At 38.2% G+C, this 23,193-nt stretch overlaps 5 protein-coding genes across 5 annotated transcripts in view; 3 read left to right on the top strand and 2 right to left on the bottom strand.

Moving 5' to 3' along the window:
- The first annotated feature begins 4,535 nt into the window (after nt 1–4,535).
- LOC134756154 (uncharacterized) lies at nt 4,536–7,631 on the top strand. The gene is made up of 3 exons (XM_063692983.1): nt 4,536–4,713; nt 5,056–5,322; nt 6,391–7,631. Exons 1-3 carry the CDS (start codon nt 4,609–4,611, stop codon nt 6,502–6,504), a joined length of 486 nt encoding a protein of 161 aa, XP_063549053.1. The 5' UTR covers nt 4,536–4,608; the 3' UTR covers nt 6,505–7,631.
- Nucleotides 7,632–8,279: 648 nt separating this feature from the next.
- Nucleotides 8,280–9,362, top strand: LOC134756327 (uncharacterized). The gene is made up of 2 exons (XM_063693159.1): nt 8,280–8,485; nt 9,074–9,362. The coding sequence occupies exons 1-2, from the start codon at nt 8,361–8,363 to the stop codon at nt 9,336–9,338; spliced, it is 390 nt and encodes a 129-aa protein (XP_063549229.1). The 5' UTR covers nt 8,280–8,360; the 3' UTR covers nt 9,339–9,362.
- A 432-nt stretch (nt 9,363–9,794) lies between these two features.
- On the bottom strand, nt 9,795–10,651 carry LOC134756326 (uncharacterized). The gene is made up of 2 exons (XM_063693158.1): nt 10,313–10,651; nt 9,795–10,153 (listed from the first exon to the last, which is right to left on the bottom strand). Exons 1-2 carry the CDS (start codon nt 10,551–10,553, stop codon nt 9,819–9,821), a joined length of 576 nt encoding a protein of 191 aa, XP_063549228.1. The 5' UTR covers nt 10,554–10,651; the 3' UTR covers nt 9,795–9,818.
- A 323-nt stretch (nt 10,652–10,974) lies between these two features.
- Nucleotides 10,975–13,457, top strand: LOC134756156 (replication termination factor 2). The gene is made up of 4 exons (XM_063692986.1): nt 10,975–11,172; nt 11,306–11,485; nt 12,073–12,279; nt 12,799–13,457. Exons 1-4 carry the CDS (start codon nt 11,104–11,106, stop codon nt 13,306–13,308), a joined length of 966 nt encoding a protein of 321 aa, XP_063549056.1. The 5' UTR covers nt 10,975–11,103; the 3' UTR covers nt 13,309–13,457.
- A 241-nt stretch (nt 13,458–13,698) lies between these two features.
- The window catches only part of LOC134756157 (protein pigeon), a 31,260-nt gene continuing 21,765 nt past the window's right edge, over nt 13,699–23,193 (bottom strand). Inside the window, exons 12-16 of the mRNA XM_063692987.1 lie at nt 22,937–23,166; nt 21,654–21,868; nt 18,203–18,302; nt 15,468–15,571; nt 13,699–14,662 (exon numbers count right to left, since the gene is read on the bottom strand). Coding sequence (XP_063549057.1) covers nt 14,514–14,662; nt 15,468–15,571; nt 18,203–18,302; nt 21,654–21,868; nt 22,937–23,166 — 798 coding nt within the window. The 3' untranslated portion in view covers nt 13,699–14,513. The remainder of the gene's footprint in view (nt 14,663–15,467; nt 15,572–18,202; nt 18,303–21,653; nt 21,869–22,936; nt 23,167–23,193) is intronic.

Genomic DNA, 23,193 nt, shown 5'->3' with positions numbered 1-23,193 from the left:
ATCATCGGATTGTTTTATTAAACTGACCTTAAGAGGCCGGTGTCGATTTTAGTCGCAAAAATGTAAAATTGATAGATTTAGTCGGTGAAATTGTACACCTTTTGTTACCTAATTGAAATAACAAGTACTGGTTTCTATTAGCACGTCTTCTTATCTTACCTTTTATCAGATCAATTTTTTGAAAACAGACTCACTAAATTAGTAATGTTGGCTTTTCTGATGGACGTTTAGGTAAACGCGCGTAAAGCACTGATTTTGTCGCTCTTATTTGTAAATTTCGTATAGTTTGGACGGCTAAACATGGTAATTTTGTATTATACATATCCTGTACTTGACGTTTATCAGACTACATTTTTATTATTATGACTTTGAAGTAGTGTAAATGAAAGTTAGACGAAATCAATTTTCTCCAGAAATTACTTCAAAACAAGTGACAATTTCTCTGAAAATCGACTTAATTTCAACAAAATTTTGATACTTAAACAATCTACTACATTTGCTGAAACTATTCTTATACATCAATTTGTATAATTTACCACCATAAATTTTTGATGAATTTTTAAAAACTACCCCTTCTTTTCATATACTACCGGTGACGCACGCTCGCGACCTGATTATTAAAAGGCAAGATGAGAAGACGTGCTAATAGAAACCAATACTTGTTATTTAGATATTACGTAACAAAACGTGTATAATTTCAACGACTAAATCTATCAATTTAAAATTTTTGCTCCAAAATCGACTACGGCCCCTTAACATATGTTTAAAAAGAATTGCCATTTACTTTACTTACATGCGTGACGCGAGTCCACATTATGGCCGCAATCTCCATCACTCTAAACAGAAACACGTTACACAACACATGCACAACATTGCGAACTCACTGCAAAAATCTCTTAAAAATACGTTGATACGATATGTCCCTCGTCAGCCGAAGTTCTTAGTTGCTAAAGACATTTGAGTAATTTTAAATCAACCGCTTTTTGACTGAGTTTGAGTTTGAACATTGTATTGTTGATGACAGTTCATGGGCCCAAGCAAACGTTTGTTAGAATATTTTTCTGTCCACTGACACATTTGTCGCTTGTGACAGAAATGCATGATAATTCAAAACAGCCAGCGTTTAACGTCATAATTATGGATGGTATAGAAAGGATGCCAGTCTCTTATGGCAGAATGAGGGCTATCGTTTTTTTGCTCACCAGTTGGCGCCTCTGTTGATGGTGGTCCAAAAGACTAAAGAACAGCTGTCAGTCATTGAAGTGACAAGTGACATTTGGCATTTCGAACTATGGAAAAGACCACCATCTACACTAGCGCCCCTAGCGGCGAATTCATACGCGTTAGCCCTCATTGTTGCAAAAGTGACCGCTTTCAGCTTTAAATAATAGTTCCTAATCTCTCCGGTGGCGCTAGTTAGGCTCTGGGACATGAATATAACATGAACCAGGCAACAAATAACCCGACCAAATTACGTAGGTTGTTTTTGGTAGTATTTCGGTGTATGGTGGCGCCGCCTAATTACTGTTTTTTGATGGACACTTTTCATACATATAGATTTGGCTCCTTTATATAGTCTCCATGGTCATAATACTCATAATTGAAGCTTCGTAGAGTCGGACCACACAAAGTGTTCATGCCAAGTGCTACGTAAAGTATCGAATTTATAGGCATATGCAGTTTTACTTCCAATTAAGTTCGTAAAGTTATCATGGTAGCCAGATAATCTAATTAATTATTGTGTGAACAAAACATACATACGCAGCATACGTCTGATAATTGCTTCAGTGCACCCTTGGACCCGCACCATCATAATAGTCAAGAATGAAGAAACACAGATTAAAAGTGAAATAATTTTAAGAATTAGTAGGCGCGCTGCGAGTTTTCCCAAGTTATTTAATCGGCGCAGCCTGGATTGTCCGAGCCCGAGCCGACATTGTTCGCTAAGCACCCGACAAGCCTCTTCTTAAACTTCATTAAGTCGGTTAAAGCTTGCGCTAGTTTCCTGGAGTTTTCCTTCGAGTCTAAAATTAAATCGTAGGAATTGTTGATGGTGGTTTACCTCTCAAACTTTCTTGTTACCTATTCTGATAGTTTGCATGCAACATAAGATTGTAAAAGAAATTCTAAAATTTTAAAATCAAACTAATGAATGTGATTCAGTCACGTTTTTCGTTTCAATACAAACAAATTTCTGTGCATGATGGGTGTTAAATCGTCACCACTGTGTGCAAACTGTCAGAAGACTGACTTGTCTCACGTGTTGTTGGAATGCGTCCGGAATTCGGACTTGAGAAAAAGAATTTTTGGTAGTCTGGGCTCCATGCACAATGGACAGATCAATTGTTGGTTGGCAGAGCCTATATCGGACAAAGCAATCAGTGTTTACCACTTTATTGACCTCTCCCTTGAGTAGGGAACTATGATAGCACCCATGAGGCTGACATGTTCACCTAGAGTGTCCAAAGCCTCCATAAAAACCAGATTAAAGAAAAAAAAAAAAACCTACCTACAAGGTCCAAAATGTGATAATGTCGGACCACGTTAAATGCAGGAAGGGGGGGGGGGATGTATGCATTCTCACTGCCAAGTTAAGTTAGCGCGCTGAGTCTATATACCTATAAAACAGACGAAGTTCCGCCGCGAGCCGGATCGTACCGCGATCAGACAGAAGAAAGCACGGCGATGATAGCGACCGGCCCGACCGGTTCGACCACCATTGTCTGACAAAGTCGTATGTGCCTTAAGGAGTGCTCGGGAATAGGACAACTAGCAAAATAATTTATTTTTATTATATTGTATTCTTTGCTCTATCAAATTTTACACCAGTGTGTGACAACGACAACTAGCAAAATTATTTAGTATAGTTGGACAAGCAAATCTTGTCAGTAGAAAAAAGCGGCAACATTTAAAAAATGTAGGCGCAAAGGGATATCATCCCATACAAAATTTTAATTTCTCGCCTTTTTCTACTGACAAGATTTGCTTGACCAGCTATAAATGTATTTAAAAATTTGTAGGTAACTTTACGAGAAGGTGCCATCATGTGGCCTGAATCGGAAACATAAACACTAGTGCTGCCCTCTACAGTTCATTTTTATAACTTGGCTATTACAATAAAAACCGGCCAAGTGCGAGTCGGACTCGCACACGAAGGGTTCCGTACCATTACGCAAAATACGGCAAAAAAATCACGTTTGTTGTATGGGAGCCACCCTTAAATATTCATTTTAATCTGTTTTTATAGTATTTGTTGTTATAGCGGCAACAGAAATACATCATCTGTGAAAATTTCAACTCTAGCTATCACGGTTAATGAGATACAGCCTGGTGACAGACAGACAGACAGACAGACGAACGGACGGACGGACGGACAGCGGAGTCTTAGTAAAAGGGTCCCGTTTTTACCCTTTGGGTACGGAACCCTAAAAATGAAAATGAATTAAAATATCAATGGATAAATATATTTTTTTAAAACGCCATAATTATGACTGTCATTTGTTATGACTGTTATGACTGTTCTTTCACTAATATGTGTTAAAATTGTTAAATATCAAACGGTGTCGCCAACGCCATCTACACGAGTACCTATAGGCCAAAGGTATGGCGCCATCTATTCGTGCATAAATATTTCTTGATTTTCCGAGGCACGTTGTTTCCTTATACTTTACTTATAATACACGAAGTTACATATATCTTTGCCGTAATGTTCCAACAAGCATAGCTGAAGATGCTGCCGACTCCATCTAGTGAGGACTTGCGAATAAAGAGCGGTTCTAGTGCTGCCACCTATATTTCTTCTCTCGCACTGTTCATGCACTCTAAAGGCCAGGATTACACTTGTAAGTTTTACTTACATAAGTAGGGACACAGCTATACTACAGAATGAGATATGAATATCGTTATCTCATTCTAGCAAATAGCTTTGTCCCTACTTATGTAAGTAAAACTTACAAGTGTAATCCTGGCCTAATAGTTGCTTAATAACTTTTCAACAATTTTTGGATGCAGCAGCTCTTAATATAAATTATTGATTCAAACTAAATTTGTGATTTTGAACATACGAGTACACTTTAAAGGGCGTAACACACCATCGCACCGCAAACAACAAACAAATGCAAAACAAATTAAAAACATGGAAATATGGGACACTTGGCAACACTGGCGCCCGTGTGCGGCAGTCTGTAATGTCCGTACCATCGCACCGCACCAAGGTCATTGTGCGACGCACCCATAAGTAAGAGCGAGAAAGCGATATCTCTTTCGCGACGGTGTGTAGGAGGATCGATAGGATAGGTAGGATCGCACCGTTTTGACGGTTCGGTGCGATAGTATGGAAGCCCACGCCAGTACTACCTATTCCTAGAACTGCTCCAAGGTCGCGGTGCGGTGCGATGGTGTGTTACGATCTTATACTTCATTTTGGACTTCAAATATGCCAGTGTTGCCTAATGCAAATATGAATGACATGTGATACATATGCTCTAATCATTAATAGGGTTAAGTATATATATATTCTATGGTAGCTGAGCCAGTCAGTTGTCAAAAAATGACTTTCTGACGTGATTCGCCGAACATAAAATTACTTGAATTATTTTTTTTAATAACATGGGAGGCTCGCAAAGCACAAGAAAACTAAGCGTGGATAACGAAAATGCTATTCAAGTTTCCCAGGACGCGTTAGAAAGGATACAGGCTCAACTGGCCGCGAATGTATGAGACTGATTTTGAATTACATAATTTACATCAATGTCGCCTAGATTAAACAAACTGTGCCAAGTGTTTTGTTTACCAAACCACTAAAAACTTACTTAATTACCTTTCGTTTCATTTATTGTGAATAAAAGATTAAGTGCGATTGTGTAGTGAAGTTACTCTATGGATAACCTTGGAATTCTAGGTTATTTTTCAGTTTAGAAAACCTGATTAAACTAGTGAATAGCCGGTTTTAAGCAGTTCAATAACTTTTTAAACCGTGACCGTGTAGATTTGGAAGCTGAAAAAAAAACAGCCTATAAACAAATTTTTTTTTAATGTTATCAATAACCATTGCAGCAAGCATCTCAGCCAGCAGCGCCTGTGGCACCTCAGTTCGTCCCGCCTCAGTACTACGAGTCGCGAAGGCAGCAACAAGACAACGCGGCAGAGGACGCTTACTGGGCTCGGAGGATTGAAGGACTAAAGCGGGCACACGAGAAAATCAACAGCGGGATGCAGATTGAATATCAAAAGACTCTAAAAGAGGCCAATGATTTGTTTGAGTTAGCGCAGAAGGATAAAATTGCCAGTAAGCTACCACCATGTCAAGAGGAAAAAGCAAAGGTATTAGATTATGTTATTCTGCTTAAGCTCCTGTATATTTAATGGTTTTGCTTTCGGTACATTTTTCCAATATTGTCATAAAGAATTAAGTAATGTTTTAAACAGAACCTCTTAATTTAACACAGATTTAACCAAATTGTATGAATATATACTTTGGAAACTGAATAGTTGATATTGGAAGCTACAGTAGGTATTTACTGATTAAATTTGACTAATACCTATTGATAAAATTTGCAGACTATCTATTGTGCAATTTCATGTTTGTCTGTAATAATACAAGTTGCTATAGGACCTGACCTGATATCCTATGTTAGTGTATTCCCGTTTGTCCCGCTATACATGACTGCTGCCATACAGCGGGGACAAATGGGAATTATTTATATGAAGCGCCTGTTCCCATCTGTGGCCTGTGAGGACGAATGGGAATAGTGGGAATACACCCCTATGTTTGAGGAGCTTACAAAATAAGATAAAATCTTCTTCTGCCTCGCCTTTTTCGGGGTGCGGGGTCGGCTTTCTGAATCATGCTATGCCATTTCTTTCTTTCTTGGGTGTCTTGTTCGTGGAGTCCCAACACTTTCATATCGATAAGATAAGATTATAGTTATTTGTGCAACAAGAGAGGAAAGTTGTTTTTTCTTGTGAGTGTTTATTTTGAGTCCCGAGAAAGCGAAAGATTCTATAATTGAATCACGAGCCAAGCGATTCTAAGTTAGAATCTTGAGCGTAGCGAGGGACTCAAAAACACGAGATGTAAAACAACTTTGCTCTCGTGTTGCACATATAATTTTTCACCTCAGTAGTGAGAACATATTAAAGGTTAAAATGTATTTCGAATTACACAGAACAACGCAGAGAAAAAAAAACAAATTGTAATAGAAGTATGAAGTGGCAGTTCATGGCCTTCACTAAATTAAAAAGCTACTTTGTTTCACTCCCTGGACTGACGAAAGTAGGCTTGTTCGAGCTGCTGTTCACACTGATGTTCATTTACTTCTTTGTCACATTTTGTGATATCTCCATTCTTCTTCAAACTATTTAAATAATGTATGTTATCTCCAATTCCAGGTCCTGCAATGCTACAGCACAAACCCCAACAAGTCCCTGCTGTGTGCGGTGCTAGTGAATGACTTCAACGAATGCGTTTGCAAGAGCAGAGTGGCCGCCGTCTCCGCGTCTTGAGCTAACACACAAATAACGCTTCCCACTGAATGTTTGTCAAATTGAGTCTAATACTGAGACTTTGTTGTTTCTGCAAAGTGTATGTACAAGATATTTAGTACTGATTTAAACTGTATAACATTTAAAACTTTCGCGTTTTGTACACATATTAAATCACATTTAAAATCGGGTCTATCGTGAGTTTATTTTGTTACCTTTATTTACCGACGTTTCGACACAGGTTTCACTGGTCGTGGTCGCGGCTAACTGATGTCCCAGCAAAATGTCAAAACAGAGATTTGTGTGACCGATTTTAAATGTGATTTAATCAGACTTTTAGCAATAAGAAAATTAATTCCTCTTATTGTATCTGTGATTATTTATTGTTAGTAAGTTTAACTAAGTTTCGCCAAAGATTTTCCTAGGCAAGCGGAAGATGTAAAACATCCACCAAGGATAGCAATTATACATGTAGAAAATCTGATGTCTTATTTATTTTAGCCAGAAATAAAATCCGATTGCCTTTAGACAGCAACATATAGTTTATTGAATATACTTTATTCTGCAACAATATATTTTTTCATTAAGCGTTGATGTCATGATCTCATTTCATTATCATAGATTTTGGCTAAAAACTGCAAAATTTGCTGTAAATTTTTTAATAGAGAATGATTTGATAAGGCATAGTTTAATTTAGATTGGATGATCACTCTTCTATATAACCGCCTATACCAAATATTTTATAATTTTTTTAATATCACACATACAAATAGAGGTGTTACTTTTCTGAAATATAATTAATTTTGTTAGAGTTTGTGCTGAAAGAGAAGTCGTGAAATGTATGGAAACCAATACATTCCACGACTCTTCTCTCTGATTTGATGAATAACAAGAAAAGTTATATGCAAATATCTTGTTTTTGGCATTTATAACTATTGAGTACTGTGAATTTGCACCATAATTGTATAGTCTTAGGGTCTAATATCCTACAATAATTTGAACAAATGTTCAGTGGAAAGATTCAAAATAGTGAAGATTCCTAGCCGGAAAAGTTATCAATTTATGTAAAGTTAACACTGCAAGGGAAGGTTGGAAAGTAGTTTTAATAATTTAAATGATACTGCTGTATGAATAAACTGTTAATTTAAGTTTGGCTTTTATTGTAAAAATTACCAATTCGTATTTAATTCCTATGTAAGACATGCTCGTTGCTTTATAACAATAGATATGTTTGTCTCCTGAATGAGACTAGAGTCTACGCGCGTTCTATGCCCCAAGCCCTAGTAGCGCTATGTGAAGCATGTATGGCGTGTCCATACATTGTCACTGTCATAAGGGCCAATTCTGTAAAAACTAGCACTATATATAAATCCTGTCCAATTCCGAGCGGGTCTATTAAAATATTTAAATACCCGCAAAAAAAATTACTACGTTTTTTTGTTTTATGAGATACTACAGTCTGGCAAAAAAGAGTAGAAATTAAAAAGTGGCAACACTGTAGTGTCGCCCCGTTTTTCTTAGATTAATTTTGAAAGGGACGAAACGACAGAGTTGCCACTTTAATTTCTACCCTTTTTTGCCAGACTGTACTTACTAACAGAAGGCTAAGAGGTGGTTTCTTTTTTACCTGGCACTTCCGAGCCGTGTAAAGGTCTCTCCACACTCGTGCGCGCATGATCGCGGCTTCGCGCCGCGTAGTCTGGAGCGAGCTTAAGGGTCTCTTAAATGTTACCCGTTACCATAGAAATAGAACCTCATTTTCTAAACTTTTTTTCTCAAACGATCAAACATCCCCTAGCAACAGTCACCCCCAGACAACCCTTCAAATACCTGTAAATACGATACTCCAGATACAAGTTTACCTATAGAATATAAAGATGCAAAATCAGCCAGCACAGCCGGAGCCGAAGAAGCGACGGGTGCCGCTGTACCCGGGGTTTCCGGAATTAGCGCGGTCAGATGTCAGTATCCATCCGAGCTACACCACACTGGCGCTGGCTTAGTAAGTGTTTAGATAAGTTTCATAAATACTAATTGTTTGGGTTTAAGCTACCCGCGACTTCGTCTGAGTACAATTTATTTTAAACTACCTTTCCTGGGCCTGGGACTCGGTCTATCTCCATAGCAAATTTTACCTTAATTGGTTCAGTGAGAAGAGGTAGCAAACAGACAGAGTTAAGCCTACTGTTACACATGCTCTGCAATAGCATGCTAATAAGCGTGCTTATGAATATTTGCAAAAGCATGCTTAAAAGTAGCACGTTCTAACACACATGCTAGTAGATATGCTTAGTAACTAGCACGTGTAACAGTACATTGACTTTAGCCATGGTATAATAAAACAAACTCTCTTCCGGGACTCGCGAACCACGTGACTGACACAGGCCTACGTCATCGTGCTGTTAAAAGGTTCATGATGATGATGATGATGATGCAACTGTAGATAGTCACATGCCTTTATTACCAGCTACAGATCAAAAATGGCTTCTTTACATGGTCACACTTTAATACACTTAGCACGGCCTAGGCTACTTGTTGGCCACTGTCATGGTATAAAAACGTAAAACTGTGAAATCCCATTTTTTTTCAGTCGCGTAGTCTGCCGCCACCGCTACCACTGGGCCAAGGTCGCGCAGCGCCGCCAGTTCATGAAGGAGCTCCATAGCTTCGAGCGTCTGCAGGCGCTCGCGCTCGGCGGCGTGCGCGTGCACCGCGAGTTCTCGCAGGGCATACTGTCTCATCATATACCGCCACGGAGATACATACAGAAGCTTACCCCGGACCCGCTCAATAGTAAGCAGAGGATGCGGGTTGAGGAGATTATCAGTGGACGGGTTAATTTTAGCCAGAAATAAAGATTAGCCTTTTGGACGCCAATGACCGCTACGCACCGTAGGTTCAACGCCAAAACCACAGAGCAACATAGACCTACGTGCATATCCATAAAGTTCAATTTCAGTTTTGACACTTCGGTGACGTGGCATCTGGATGACTGCTTTTGTGTTTGACATGGCGTCGAAAGGGTTAAAGATTTTTTATGGGTATCGAAGGTTATTATTATTAAATGCTATGGTCATAATATTACTCTTCATGCTTCAGCAAAAACAGCAATGATTTTTTATACACTTTCTGATGTGAGATTTATCTTTATTATCACAATAAACTGATTTACCTATTACCATTCACAACCCACTAGCGCCCAGGTAAGATTTGGCTGACATAAATATTGCACTAGGAGGCATTAGATACTACACTTAATCAAGATAAACAAAAGCACTGGAAATAAATAAAAAGCATTAATTAACTTTTAATTATGTTTATTTAAAACCTTAAACCTAATCCTCTTTAGCTTTCTTTTTCTTTAACCGTTTGCTCTTCTCCACGTTGGTCTGCAAGTAATGGGCCTCCTTCTTCGCTTGAGAGATCTCAGCCCGCAGTCTCTGCTTCATGGCAGCCTTCTCATAAGCCAGCCTCTCGCTCAAGTGAATCCATTTGAACCTTGGTATGTATTTGATGTTCCAAATCATGTCATAGTAACGGGACTTTTTTCTTGTGCCGATTTTAGTGTTGTTCAGTCTAAGAGCTACTTCTTTTGCTACTTTCTTCTTCTGGAACTCTACCCAGCCCTCAGTAAATTGGTTTGGTACGCGCTTGCGCTTTTCTCCAGGTTCTGAAATAAAACCGTGACAATCAAAAAAATATTTCTGGAGTTTTATCTCCAAATGATATATTTGCTATTGATATTAATGTAAAGCGTATTGATATATAAAGAAATTCGCATGAGAATACAATTATTTTCCACTGAAAAACATAACCTCTAAACACTTACTAGCACTGGATTGAAGATAAATTCTTCCAACTTCACCGAACTGGCTAAATGTTTCTCTTATTTTAGCAACATTCATGTAAGGAGGGATAGTAGATAAGAATATTATTCCACGTTTCCTAGTTTTCTTCTTGTTAATCAACTTTCCAGACTTAGAAACAGAGTTGTTCTCTACGCTGTCTTGAGTAGTCGATTCGGCATCAGAACCGTTTTCCGGGACGCGATCCATTTCTACATCTGGCATTATCAAACACAATAATTTAGTCTACTTATTCGTAATAAACATCGGGGCTACGATTTTTCGCAAAATTGCATTTAAAGTAATTCGCAGTTTATTTTACGTTGACGTTTAGCACTCATTTTTTTTTCTTTCGATATCACTGATTCAGGTTCACGTTCTAAACGCAGCGATTATAAAATGGTACAGAACATACTGAGCAAAAAGTTTATGCTCATAACATACTATTCTGTTGTATATGTGTTTTAGGTGTTGAAAACAAATTATTCAAGTAAAATGTATCGACAAATAGGAATAAGTGAGTTAAGGATTAGGGCCATGGGTGCCGTAGTTAAATTGTCAAGATCGGAACCCTTTAATCGCAACACTAATTTAAAAACAAAAACTTTATCTATGGATTTGCATGTGTCATGACTGTCATGGCTGTCATGTTATAAAATTGATAAAATATTGTTGTGTTGTTTCATCACGTATTTTATATTTTAATATCAATTTAATTTGGCTGTTTACTTCTACATTCTATTACACGTGATATTGTTATAAGAATAACAACAGAATGGGTTGTGATGGCGGTACCATTCCTCGGCGAGATGAACTCGTTCGTATGAAAAAGAAACCTGAGCAAGTATGTATTTGTTTTATCTCCTATGATTCCTATCCCTGTTATTTTGCTTAAAATATGCAATTAACACGTTATCACATTGTTTTTTTTTTAATAATCTTAAATTCGACTTACTAATCTAAAATTGATATATTAGAAAGACAAAGATGCAGAACGCTCCTTCAAATGGCGCAACTGCGCGCTGTCTCAGCAGCCCCTGCAGGAGCCCGTGGTGGCGTGCGGGCTCGGCCGCCTGTACAGCAAAAGCTCCGTGCTGGAATCCTTGCTTGACAAGGAAACCAAGCCTGAATCCATCAGCCATATTAAAAACATGAAGGTAAGAATAGTGTTCAGTTACTGTGCTGCATCCTTTCTCTTAAGGTAGTCTTTATATAGTGTGGAAAGATAAGTCGGGCCCTGGAGGGAAACTACCTTAAATCCTTAAGCTGGCTCATTTTACTTTAAGAAGACATTCCTTTATTTTTAAAAAGAAACAAAACTGCATTCAAAGATTTTCTAAATCTCGCTTGCCTCGCCCGGGACTCGAACCAACTAAAAATAAAAAAACAAACTCCCTATTTTATTATACTAATCGATAGATAGATCGATCTTAAATTATAATAATTACTGTTTACACTTAGTCAACAGCATAGGCAGTAAGCTAATAGTATGTATGTACATATAAAGAAAATTTACCTAAATCATTTAACATTTCCAAGTTTATTGCTGTTTAAATGTCATACATTGAGGCATGTGCATGGATTTACATATTAGATAATAGATTACAATGTTCATAATGATGAATTTTAATATGAAATAATTACAGTATAAATAAATTGTCATTAATAAAAAAATTGTTACCATCTTAATATAATTTAATATCTACTATTTATTTATGACTTACAAAAATCTTGCACATTCCAGGACATCAAAGACCTAAAGCTAGTGAAGAACCCCGCCTATGTTGCCACGGAGCACACAGATGGAGATGTTGGTCACAGCTCACCCTACATCTGCCCCATCAGCGGCATCGAGATGTCCGGCAAGTTCCGGTTCGTGTTCCTCTGGGGCTGCGGCTGTGTGCTGGCCGAGAGGGCGCTGAAGGAGGTCAAACAACACCTGTGCCATATGGTATTATCTGGCTTTTAAAATCCTATACTTATTAGTGATTTCGTTTGTCCTGGAAAGAATGTAAACAAACAAAACAGATGGCCAATGATAAAATGATATGATAAAATTCCGTAGATACAAAATATGCATGTAAGAATAACGGGTCACTCACGTATTTTAAGTCGAAAAACGCTCGACATGTTTCACTCCGTACCGAGTGGTAAATGGTGGTGGTGGAGTGGTAAATGGTACTACATACTTTCCACATGCTTTCATTCTGTATTCTTCTAGTGATTTTTAATATTTTTACTTTCATCTGCCATCGGCTTTCATAGCCATAGTCATATTGTATGTACTATAAATTTATTTTTCCAGGTGGTGATCCATTAACCACCATTCCTTTTATGTGAAGAGAGAGGCTGGGTTATTCTCTCTAGTCTCTTCTAGTGAATTGAAGACTTTAATTTATCTCCATATTTTTTTACATCTTTTATACGAAAAAAAATTGCTTATCAATCATTTTTTTCATCTCTTCCTTAGTGCCAGACACCCTTCACTGAAAATGACGTCATCATCCTCAACGGAACAGAAGAGGACATAGAGCTACTCAAAACTAAAATGGCCACCCGCGTAGCTAACAGGAAAACCAAGAAATCCAAAACTGATAAACCTATCAAAACAGAAACTAGTGCTTGTACAGTAACCTCAGACGCCTCTACCTCAACCTCAACTGACATCAAAACTGAGGTAAAGGATAAACCAGAAGCCGGAACCAGTCAGGCTGTTAAAAAAGAAATTGAGACCATTCCTCTATCTCTACCCAAGTATAACCCTAACAAAGTGCCTAGAGGTCACCTAGGGTCACAGAAGCGAGCATTTGGCTCGAATGATCTGGTACAAGATCCGTCTTACAAGAAGACGAAGAAGGATTACAGCATAGCGAAGGATCCGCAGACGTCGGAGGTGTACAAGTCTCTGTTCACATCACATACGAGTGATCAGAATCAGCAGAGGGCCCATTGGGTTACTTATAATCCGTTTTACAATTAAGTTTTATTTAGGTGACAATTTGGATGCAGCATATAGAAAATATAGTTGGAAAATTAAGGTATTACCTCATTTTCCACTCCTTCGTTGGTTTTCAATTTACAAATTTGCGAAATAATGTGGCTGCAGCCAGTTAATAAAATTGATTGGAGTGAATATTGTGTAGTTAGTAAATGTAATAATTAAGGAATATTGGTAATTAAATTAAATGAAAGAACGAATTGTTTTATTTTATTTCAATTACGAATAAATAATACACATAATATTGCACTAAAACTTGCACATACAAAAAGTAATGTTAACATATTTTTACTTACATTTCTAATATCAATTTTGTGCTATCTTTTATATAAGAAATTCACAATGGAATAAGAATGTCAATGATATTGGAATGTTAACGACTACAATAACTAAGTACAACAATTAATACAACAGCCCAGATCACCTTAAAAACTAATTTTACATTATACTTTGCGTTTTTGTACTAATTTGAACTAAAAATACAGCATTTGCTGCGTATGTTAATACGTTTAAGAATAGATGGCGCTAGTAGTCATATCGAAACCTACCCAGCATTCTGCCTTATTAGGTACTCCATGGACCATTAAATTTAATGCAAATTGAAAAACAAAAAGCTACATGAATCTAAAAGTTGACCCTAATACCTAGTTTTAGCTCTTAAAAAATGTTTAAATCTTATTATTATCAATAAATAATTTGACACACAAGAGCCACAGGGTTACCTGTATATTAACACACTCAGTAGCCGATAACATGCGAAAACCTGTGTGTAGCGAAAAGCGGGAAAACGCTGGGATCGGCTACGAAAACATTGGCTGTGAACGTGGTGGACCTTTTGTCTTCGCAATAACTTTGCAATTATCATTCAACAGTATGGCCTATCCTTTCACAAAAACCAAGATTTTACGAAACATTCTCTTATCACATGAGGGCTAACGCGTATAAATTCGCCGCTAGGGGCGCTAGTGTAGATGGTGGTCTTTTCCATAGTTCGAAATGTCACTGACAGCTGTTCTTTAGTCTTTTGGACCACCATCAACAGAGGTGCCAACTGGTGAGCAAAAAAACGATAGCCCTCATTAAGTCCACACTGCGACATTGGCAGAATCCGCCTTTAATTAGGCGAGGGGTAAAATCCACTAACGGAACATAAAATGGTCAAAGGTAGATTAAATAAGTAGGTTATTCTAGTTGGCGGCGTCCTGCTGTACGAGAGCCAACGTGGCTTCGATGATGAGGTTGAAGTCCAGTTCGTTGAGAGACGCCTTTGCCGTCAGGAGGTCCAGGAACGTGTCCAGAGGAGACAGCCGCTCGCCCGACGGCAGCGCTGCGATGCCTGCGATATAAACAATACAATCTTATAGTTTTTACAGTACATTACGACACCAAGGGCCCGTTTATCAAAAGCTTGTAGCTACAAGTGGAAGTCCCTTTCTAACTAAACCTGTCAACCTGTATTACAAGCTACAAGCTTTTGATAAACGGGCCCCAGGTGAACATTACGTAACTATGTCGAAAATTTAAAGGGCCCTATGGTACTGTAAAACGTACGATATACGTGCGAATAGGTAATTTATATATGACTTCGAAGCTTCGTTTTTCTTTCAAAATCCAAGACTTAACAGTAAGCAAAAACAGCTAATAAGTTAACTTTTAAAGTATGTGTACGACATCGAAACTAGATGGCGCTAGTAGTATAACATTATATTAATTTAATGTGCGGTTTCGTATTTTACAAAGCCTGCAATGAGGGCTGTTGAACCTGTTTTGAGATGGTATAGTCGGTCAAACCGAATTGTCAGTAAATAAGAACAAAAAAACTACGCATCCTTTTCCTTCGGGTGCTAGTACTAGTGTAAGACAAAGATAGTATGATTATCTCTGTCTATGTTTGAAATGAGACAGTCCTTTGACAAAGTATAGTAAAAATACGTAGTTTGCAATATCGGCCTGCAGTCTATAGGGTCGAATACGAGTTTGGACGATTTGTGAATAAAATTTAGCCTCACTAGCGCCATCTAGGGATGATTAAAGTGAATAATAATCAAGTATTGAAAGAGTTGGAGGCTCGAATACAAGTATGGATACTCTCTCCATTGTTTCCGGTCGGGGTCGGGATATTCGGGATGGACAAGTCTCACCGTGTTCGTGCGGCTTGGGCCTGCGCTGGCGGGGCGCGGCGCCGGCGCCGGCGCCCGACAGCAGCGCGGCCGCGTGCGCGCGCGCGCGCAGCACCAGCGCCGCCCTGGAAATGGTTCACTTTTATTTCAACATCTTTTACATTTAGAATCATTTATTCATCAATTGTGCATTACAGGTAATGAATACAGGTGTTATAAACAATTTGTTCTCTGTAATATGTCTTGCGACGTACAATGATTTTGGTTACCTAGCGCATGCAATATTATTAAAAATTTCACTATATTTAAAATAAAAATAATCAATAAGTTGTAATTAATAATTTAAAATAAATAATGATTAATGGGTAATTATATAAGTCAATCATTCATTTGTCAAAGTGTCCAGTGTACAGTACATATGGTGCTACTTCCTCGCACTAGTGCGGCAAATAGCACTTTTCGTGCATATGTCGAAAATTTAAAGGGCCATATGTACTGTAAAACGTTGTACGATACACGTGCGAATAGGTAATTCGCAACTAGTGTCGATTTAAAACACTCCCTGCGGTCGTGTTTTAATTTATCGCCACTCGTTTCGACTTTCTTCTTTTCCGCACTTGTATCGTAAATAACTATTTCTCAAACGTGCGCGGAAATGGTCGCATTTTGTTCGCAATCGAAAACGCAAAGTGCCTAATTTTTATCCCAGCGACGACAACGCCCGGCGCGGACGGAGCGGGCAACAATTAGCTCCATGCATGAATTTATTTTTATTTTTGGATTCATAATTTATATCGTTGGAACACCGGAAATGATAAAAATACTTTTGTAAACCTTAACATTATTTTATTAAAAAATATTTAAAATGTTGAAAATTTTTGAGCGGTTGAAACGCTCATAATTTTTGGCGCGAATTCGACAGAGCGTGATGACGTCACACGTCGGGCGGCCCAACTGACGTTTGCTACTAATGACACTAAAATTGTCCCAATGGACAGATGCCATAAGAACCAAAAACTGAACTGAACTGAATCTCTCGAACGCGTGACGTCACGTGGCGTTTCGAGCGTTTCGCTCACTAGCTTTTCGCGGGCAAATTTTTGTACTTTTTATTTATAATTTTAAGTAATTAAATGGTAATTTAAAAACGTAAATGCATTTGTAACATGATATAACGGTAACAAACATCCGAATAAAACATATTTCGTTCAAATATAAACTTCATGCATGAGGCTAATTAAATTCGTGTTCATTTTACTCCTAGAGGTAAAATAACCGATACTAATCCCATTTCTTTCCACTTTCGCCAAATATATTGTACAGTGATCAATTCAAATGGCTCAGTAGGGAGAAGTCAGAAAGTATGAGAGATAGCGAAATCTGTTCTTAGAAACCATGGCGTCGATTTTAGATTTAATAATAATGACAATATTTTTTTAAACTCTCATACATAACCGGGAATCGAACCTGGTCACTATTCGTTATGTAATCGCGTGGATATTTGTTTGTATAATTGATGCTGAAATTTGAATAAAAAATTGAATGCCATCATCATCTTCCTCGCGTTGTCACGGCATTTTGCCACGGCTTATGGGAGCCTGGGGTCCGCTTGGCAACCAATCCCAATTTTACATCTAGGTACGTCGTCAGAAAATGCTTTTCTTTCCATCCCTCGGCAGCAATATAGTATTGTTTTGCCGTAAATAAGTTTTAGTCCCCAACTTTTATAATTTTTAATAGAAAAAAAAATGACTTCACAAAAGACTTCGAAATGCCATTTCAAACTCTTTTGTAAAGTCGTTAGATTTATTTGCAAGTAACTTTTGAACTCGTTGACATAGTGGTTCGATTTGTAGCTAGCCCCGAACGGCTAATCCTTTGTCTATTGTTAAGTAAAACCGCACGTGCCTACGTGTTTGCTACCTGCAAAAAAAGGTCAGTCATTGGCATGTAATTCTAATTAGCACCTGAGCGCGAGCTAATCCAACCAGTAAGTGCCCTTTCCGATACAGACACATTTTAGACTGGTTCTATAGTGTTCGGCTCGCCGGCACTCAGTAGAGGGACCACACAAGAAATCACAAATTATTTTTCTGTTTGTTCATTTTGAACCTTATTGCAATCTCCATAGAGTGCTAATTCAATAACCGGTTAAAACGGCCCAACAATTTTTTTAATGCAGGTAAGTAGCACGTGCGGTTTTACTTACAATAGACAAAGAGCCCTCAGGGGCCAGCTTGAAAGCTAACGACTATACCAAAATCAAATTTTAAATACACATAATAATGTCGCGCGAGTGACTAAAACAAGTGAGTCTAAACCGTGAAATTATTTAATAACATTATTATGTGTATTTAAAATTTGATTTTGGTATAGTCGTTAGCTTTCAAGCTGGCCCCTAAGGGATAATTCTTTGTCTTATCATCATCATCATGTCAGCCGATAGAAGTCCACTGCTGGACATAGGCCTCCCCCAAGGCTCGCCACTCCGACCGAGTGCAAACCTTAAGTGGCAATGGGCGGGGCACATTGCTCGCAGAACTGATGGCCGGTGGGGCCGGAAGGTTCTGGAGTGGCGTCCGCGTACCGGGAGACGAACTGCCGGTAGGCCTCCGACGAGATGGAGCGACGACCTGGTGAAGATCGCGGGAATTCGGTGGATGCGAGCGGCACAGGATTCTTTGTCTATTGTAAGTAAAACCGCACGTGTTGAAATTGTAATAATGTTGTTCGTGTAACCGCGCCGTACGGCGTACCTGTGCGGCCACGCGGCCAGCGTGCGGCGCGCGCGGCCCTCGCCGATCAGCTGCACCAGCCGCAACTTGTTGTTCACGCAGCGCTCGTCTGTATCTTTTGCTGAAAATTAAACTTACTCTTTAGAGTAAAACTCTTCCAAATAACATATCTAAATAAATATATGTCGTGGCCAGATCACAAAAATGATCATTTTATGAAATTTTACAATCGGGTCTATCGCGAATTTATTTTGTTACCTTTATTTACCGAAGGTAACAAAATAAATTCGCGATAGACCCGATTGTAAATGTGATTTAATATGTGTTCAAAACGCGAGAGTTTTAAATGTTATATTACATTTTAAAATTAATCACTTCATGATATGCTGTAAGGAAATTCATAAGTAAGTAGTAATGCGACCTCGCTGTTTTGTAGCTATAAATAAAAAAAAAAATATATTTTTTCAGACAGTTACTGTCCATAGTTGTTAGTATTAACTTACGGGCTATGTTATGTTACAGAACAGTACCTACACTAAATTACATACATGAAATTACAAACTAATAAACTACAAATTATTGCTAAAGCGTTAATTACGTGTCTATTGAATAAAATTTTAGTCTTTAATCAGCATTCACTTGTTTAATTGCTCCTCCAACTTCCCGCGCCACAATGCGATAAGGTTTGACTTTCATGATGTGACCAACCGATCATTTCATGAAATAATCAACTCTAAGTTCCGGTCACGACATATGTATAACAACCGCTTTATAGAGATACTGACAGACAACGTCGAACATACATAAACCACTGAAAATCCATACTAATATTATAAATGCGAAAGTCTGTCTGTCTGTCTGTGTGTTCCCTCTTCACGCTTAAACCGCTAAATCAATTTAGATGAAATTTGGCATAGAGATAGGTTGAGTCCCTGAGAAGGACATAGGATAGTTTTTATCCCGAAAATCATCCCTTAAGAAAGTAAAAAGCGGGGTGGAATTGAGATAATTAATGAAGTGTCTGCTAATTTGTGTGAATAATATGCTCAAATTGAATAATTGCTATAAGACTTTCTCCAGGCGCTATTCTTACTCTTGCTGGGGTTACTAAGTCCACGCAGACGAAGTCGCGGGCAAAAGCTAGTAGAACCATAAAAATATGAAACACAAATTTTGCAAATGCTGTAGAAATAAGAAAGGATTTTGAAAATTCAACTCGTAAGCAGGTGAAAATGGTATCGAAAATTTATAAAGAGTTTTACGCGGACGAGAACTCGGATAGAAGCTTGTTGGGTTTATTTTTTCGAATTCAGAGTTCGACAGGCTTACCTATACTGATGATATCCTCCATGGCAACATTGGCAACCAACCTGTATCTGCAACATTAGCACCCCGCTGTGAAGGTGCTAAAGTGACTGATCATCAAAATGTACAGAGTAAACGCGTAACGCTAGAAATGCCAAATTCGAACTGGAGATTCAGTTTGTGATATAAATTAAGCAAAAAATAGTAAATATCATTTTAAATGTGCTATTACTCACTGGCGATGATATCTTTCATGACCTCTATCTGCATCTTTACCACCCCGCGGTGAAGGTGCTAAAGTGACTGATCATCAAAATGTACAGAGTAAACGCGTAACGCTAGAAATGCCAAATTCGAACTGGAGATTCAGTTTGTGATATAAATTAAGCAAAAAATAGTAAATATCATTTTAAATGTGCTATTACTCACTGGCGATGATATCTTTCATGACCTCTATCTGCATCTTTACCACCCCGCGGTGAAGGTGCTAAAGTGACTGATCATCAAAATGTACAGAGTAAACGCGTAACGCTAGAAATGCCAAATTCGAACTGGAGATTCAGTTTGTGATATAAATTAAGCAAAAAATAGTAAATATCATTTTAAATGTGCTATTACTCACTGGCGATGATATCTTTCATGACCTCTATCTGCATCTTTACCACCCCGCGGTGAAGGTGCTAAAGTGACTGATCATCAAAATGTACAGAGCTAACGCGTAACGCTAGAAATGCCAAATTTGGACTGGAGATTCAGTTTGTGATATAAATTAAGTAAAAAATAGTAAATATCATTTTAAATGTGCACTTATTCACTGGCGATGATATCTTTCATAACCTCTATCTGCATCTTTAGCACCCCGCTGTGAAGGTGCTAAAGTGACTGATCATCAAAATGTACAGAGCTAACGCGTAACGCTAGAAATGCCAAATTTGGACTGGAGATTCAGTTTGTGATATAAATTAAGTAAAAAATAGTAAATATCATTTTAAATGTGCTATTACTCACTGGCGATGATATCTTTCATGACCTCTATCTGCATCTTTACCACCCCGCGGTGAAGGTGCTAAAGTGACTGATCATCAAAATGTACAGAGTAAACGCGTAACGCTAGAAATGCCAAATTCGAACTGGAGATTCAGTTTGTGATATAAATTAAGCAAAAAATAGTAAATATCATTTTAAATGTGCTATTACTCACTGGCGATGATATCTTTCATGACCTCTATCTGCATCTTTACCACCCCGCGGTGAAGGTGCTAAAGTGACTGATCATCAAAATGTACAGAGTAAACGCGTAACGCTAGAAATGCCAAATTCGAACTGGAGATTCAGTTTGTGATATAAATTAAGCAAAAAATAGTAAATATCATTTTAAATGTGCTATTACTCACTGGCGATGATATCTTTCATGACCTCTATCTGCATCTTTACCACCCCGCGGTGAAGGTGCTAAAGTGACTGATCATCAAAATGTACAGAGCTAACGCGTAACGCTAGAAATGCCAAATTTGGACTGGAGATTCAGTTTGTGATATAAATTAAGTAAAAAATAGTAAATATCATTTTAAATGTGCACTTATTCACTGGCGATGATATCTTTCATAACCTCTATCTGCATCTTTAGCACCCCGCTGTGAAGGTGCTAAAGTGACTGATCATCAAAATGTACAGAGCTAACGCGTAACGCTAGAAATGCCAAATTTGGACTGGAGATTCAGTTTGTGATATAAATTAAGTAAAAAATAGTAAATATCATTTTAAATGTGCTATTACTCACTGGCGATGATATCTTTCATGACCTCTATCTGCATCTTTACCACCCCGCGGTGAAGGTGCTAAAGTGACTGATCATCAAAATGTACAGAGCTAACGCGTAACGCTAGAAATGCCAAATTTGGACTGGAGATTCAGTTTGTTATATAAATTAAGTAAAAAATAGTAAATATCATTTTAAATGTGCACTTATTCACTGGCGATGATATATTTCATAACATCTATCTGCATCTTTAGCACCCCGCTGTGAAGGTGCTAAAGTGACTGATTATCAAAATGTACAGAGCTAACCGATAACGCTAAAGATGCTAAATTTGGAGTGCGGGAGTCAGTTTGTAATAAAGATTTATGGAAAAATAGAAAATCATTTTATACGTGTCAAAGTACTTACTGGCGATGATATCCTTCATGACGTCTATCTGCATTTCTAAAACCCCTCTGTGCACAAGTCCAACCAATGAGGGAAAGGGCAACGCGCGGTGAGCGAGACGGGCGAACCACGAGCTGAAGCCCGCGGGTAGAGGGAAAGAGATGCGAACACACGCTAGGTAGTACTGCTCTAGCACTTTGAAGACTATTAGCGCGTGGGTGGCTTCCATTTCCTCACTGAAATACATTAAAACTTACTTTACTTATGTATTATTTAATTCAGTATTAAACAGCTGACGATACTACAGTTTTTATATTAAAGGAAAAAGCTTTTAAGCGTCTAATGAGAAAAAAGAAGGAATTGATTCACCATGGTCGAGTCGCGCAAGCTCGACTAAAGGGGCCCACTGACTATCAGTCCGCCGGACGATATCGGCCTGTGAGCTAGAACAAAAATTTGACAGTTCTAAACAACTGCCAGGCCGATATCGTCCGGCGGACTGATAGTAAGTGGGCCCCTTTAACAGTTTAATTTTAATTAAAGCTTTAAATATGAAAAAACACGAGCGTAAAAAAAGGAATCATTACCAAAATTAGTATCGATTCACAAGAGCTGGCACAAAATTAGTAGGAAGTATCAATTTTAGCCAGCTTTTATGATTCAATCAAACCATAATTTATAAATTAAAAATTCTACAATAATATTTCATAAATAACAAAAAAAAAAAAAGTAACAAAACATAAACAAGCCGACACCCGCTGTAAAAACAGATGAGTGAAATTATACAAAACAAATGAGAATGACATTGGAAACCAAAAAAAACCTGCCCAAACAAAATTAACACACACAAATAGAAAAAAAAAACAAGGAATGAGCCAAATGAACCAAATTCCTAAAAAAACGATGAACCAAATGAAAATGAAATCACGTAACCAACAGTACGATAAAGCGTCTAAAAACAAACAAAAAAACCTTTGAGTTTTCAAGTTGATTAAAGTTTAAAATTTTAAGTTAAGTTTTTCAAATAAAAGACATTTGAACATTAATTATTTGCAATAATTACGGATTGCAAAAAAATTCACTTATAATTACAGCGGTACTTATTTTACCGGTAAAAATGTCAAGTGACGTAACGTATTATTTTACACCGCAGCTATTCCGCAGACTCTAGCTGATAGATTTCGAACCGCCAAAAAATTAGGATAAATATCAATACCGCAGATTTCTGAAAGCTCGATTCGGTAATTTGTTTCAAACTTGAAAATTAATCAACTTTTCAACCGACTTCAAAACAACAATCATACATGAACGCGAATCCCTTCTGCTGCGTGGTGCTGGCGCCGACGGCCTTGCACACGGCGCGGCACAGCGCTCTGGCGGCGTCCAGCTGCGCCGCCCCGTAGCGCGTCGCCGTCGCGTGCACGCTGTCCGCCCCCGCCCCCGCACCCGCACACCCGCCCGCACCCTCACACCCGCCCACACCCCCGCCCGCACCCGCACCGCGCAGCAGGTGCGTGCTTATGGCGCGGAGGTTCTGAATTCATCATCAAAATGTACACAA

This window comes from Cydia strobilella, chromosome 3 (assembly GCF_947568885.1).
Source record: "Cydia strobilella chromosome 3, ilCydStro3.1, whole genome shotgun sequence".
In the NCBI taxonomy this organism is placed as follows: Eukaryota; Metazoa; Arthropoda; class Insecta; order Lepidoptera; family Tortricidae; genus Cydia; species Cydia strobilella.
This window is presented reverse-complemented; position numbering and strand designations above follow the sequence as displayed.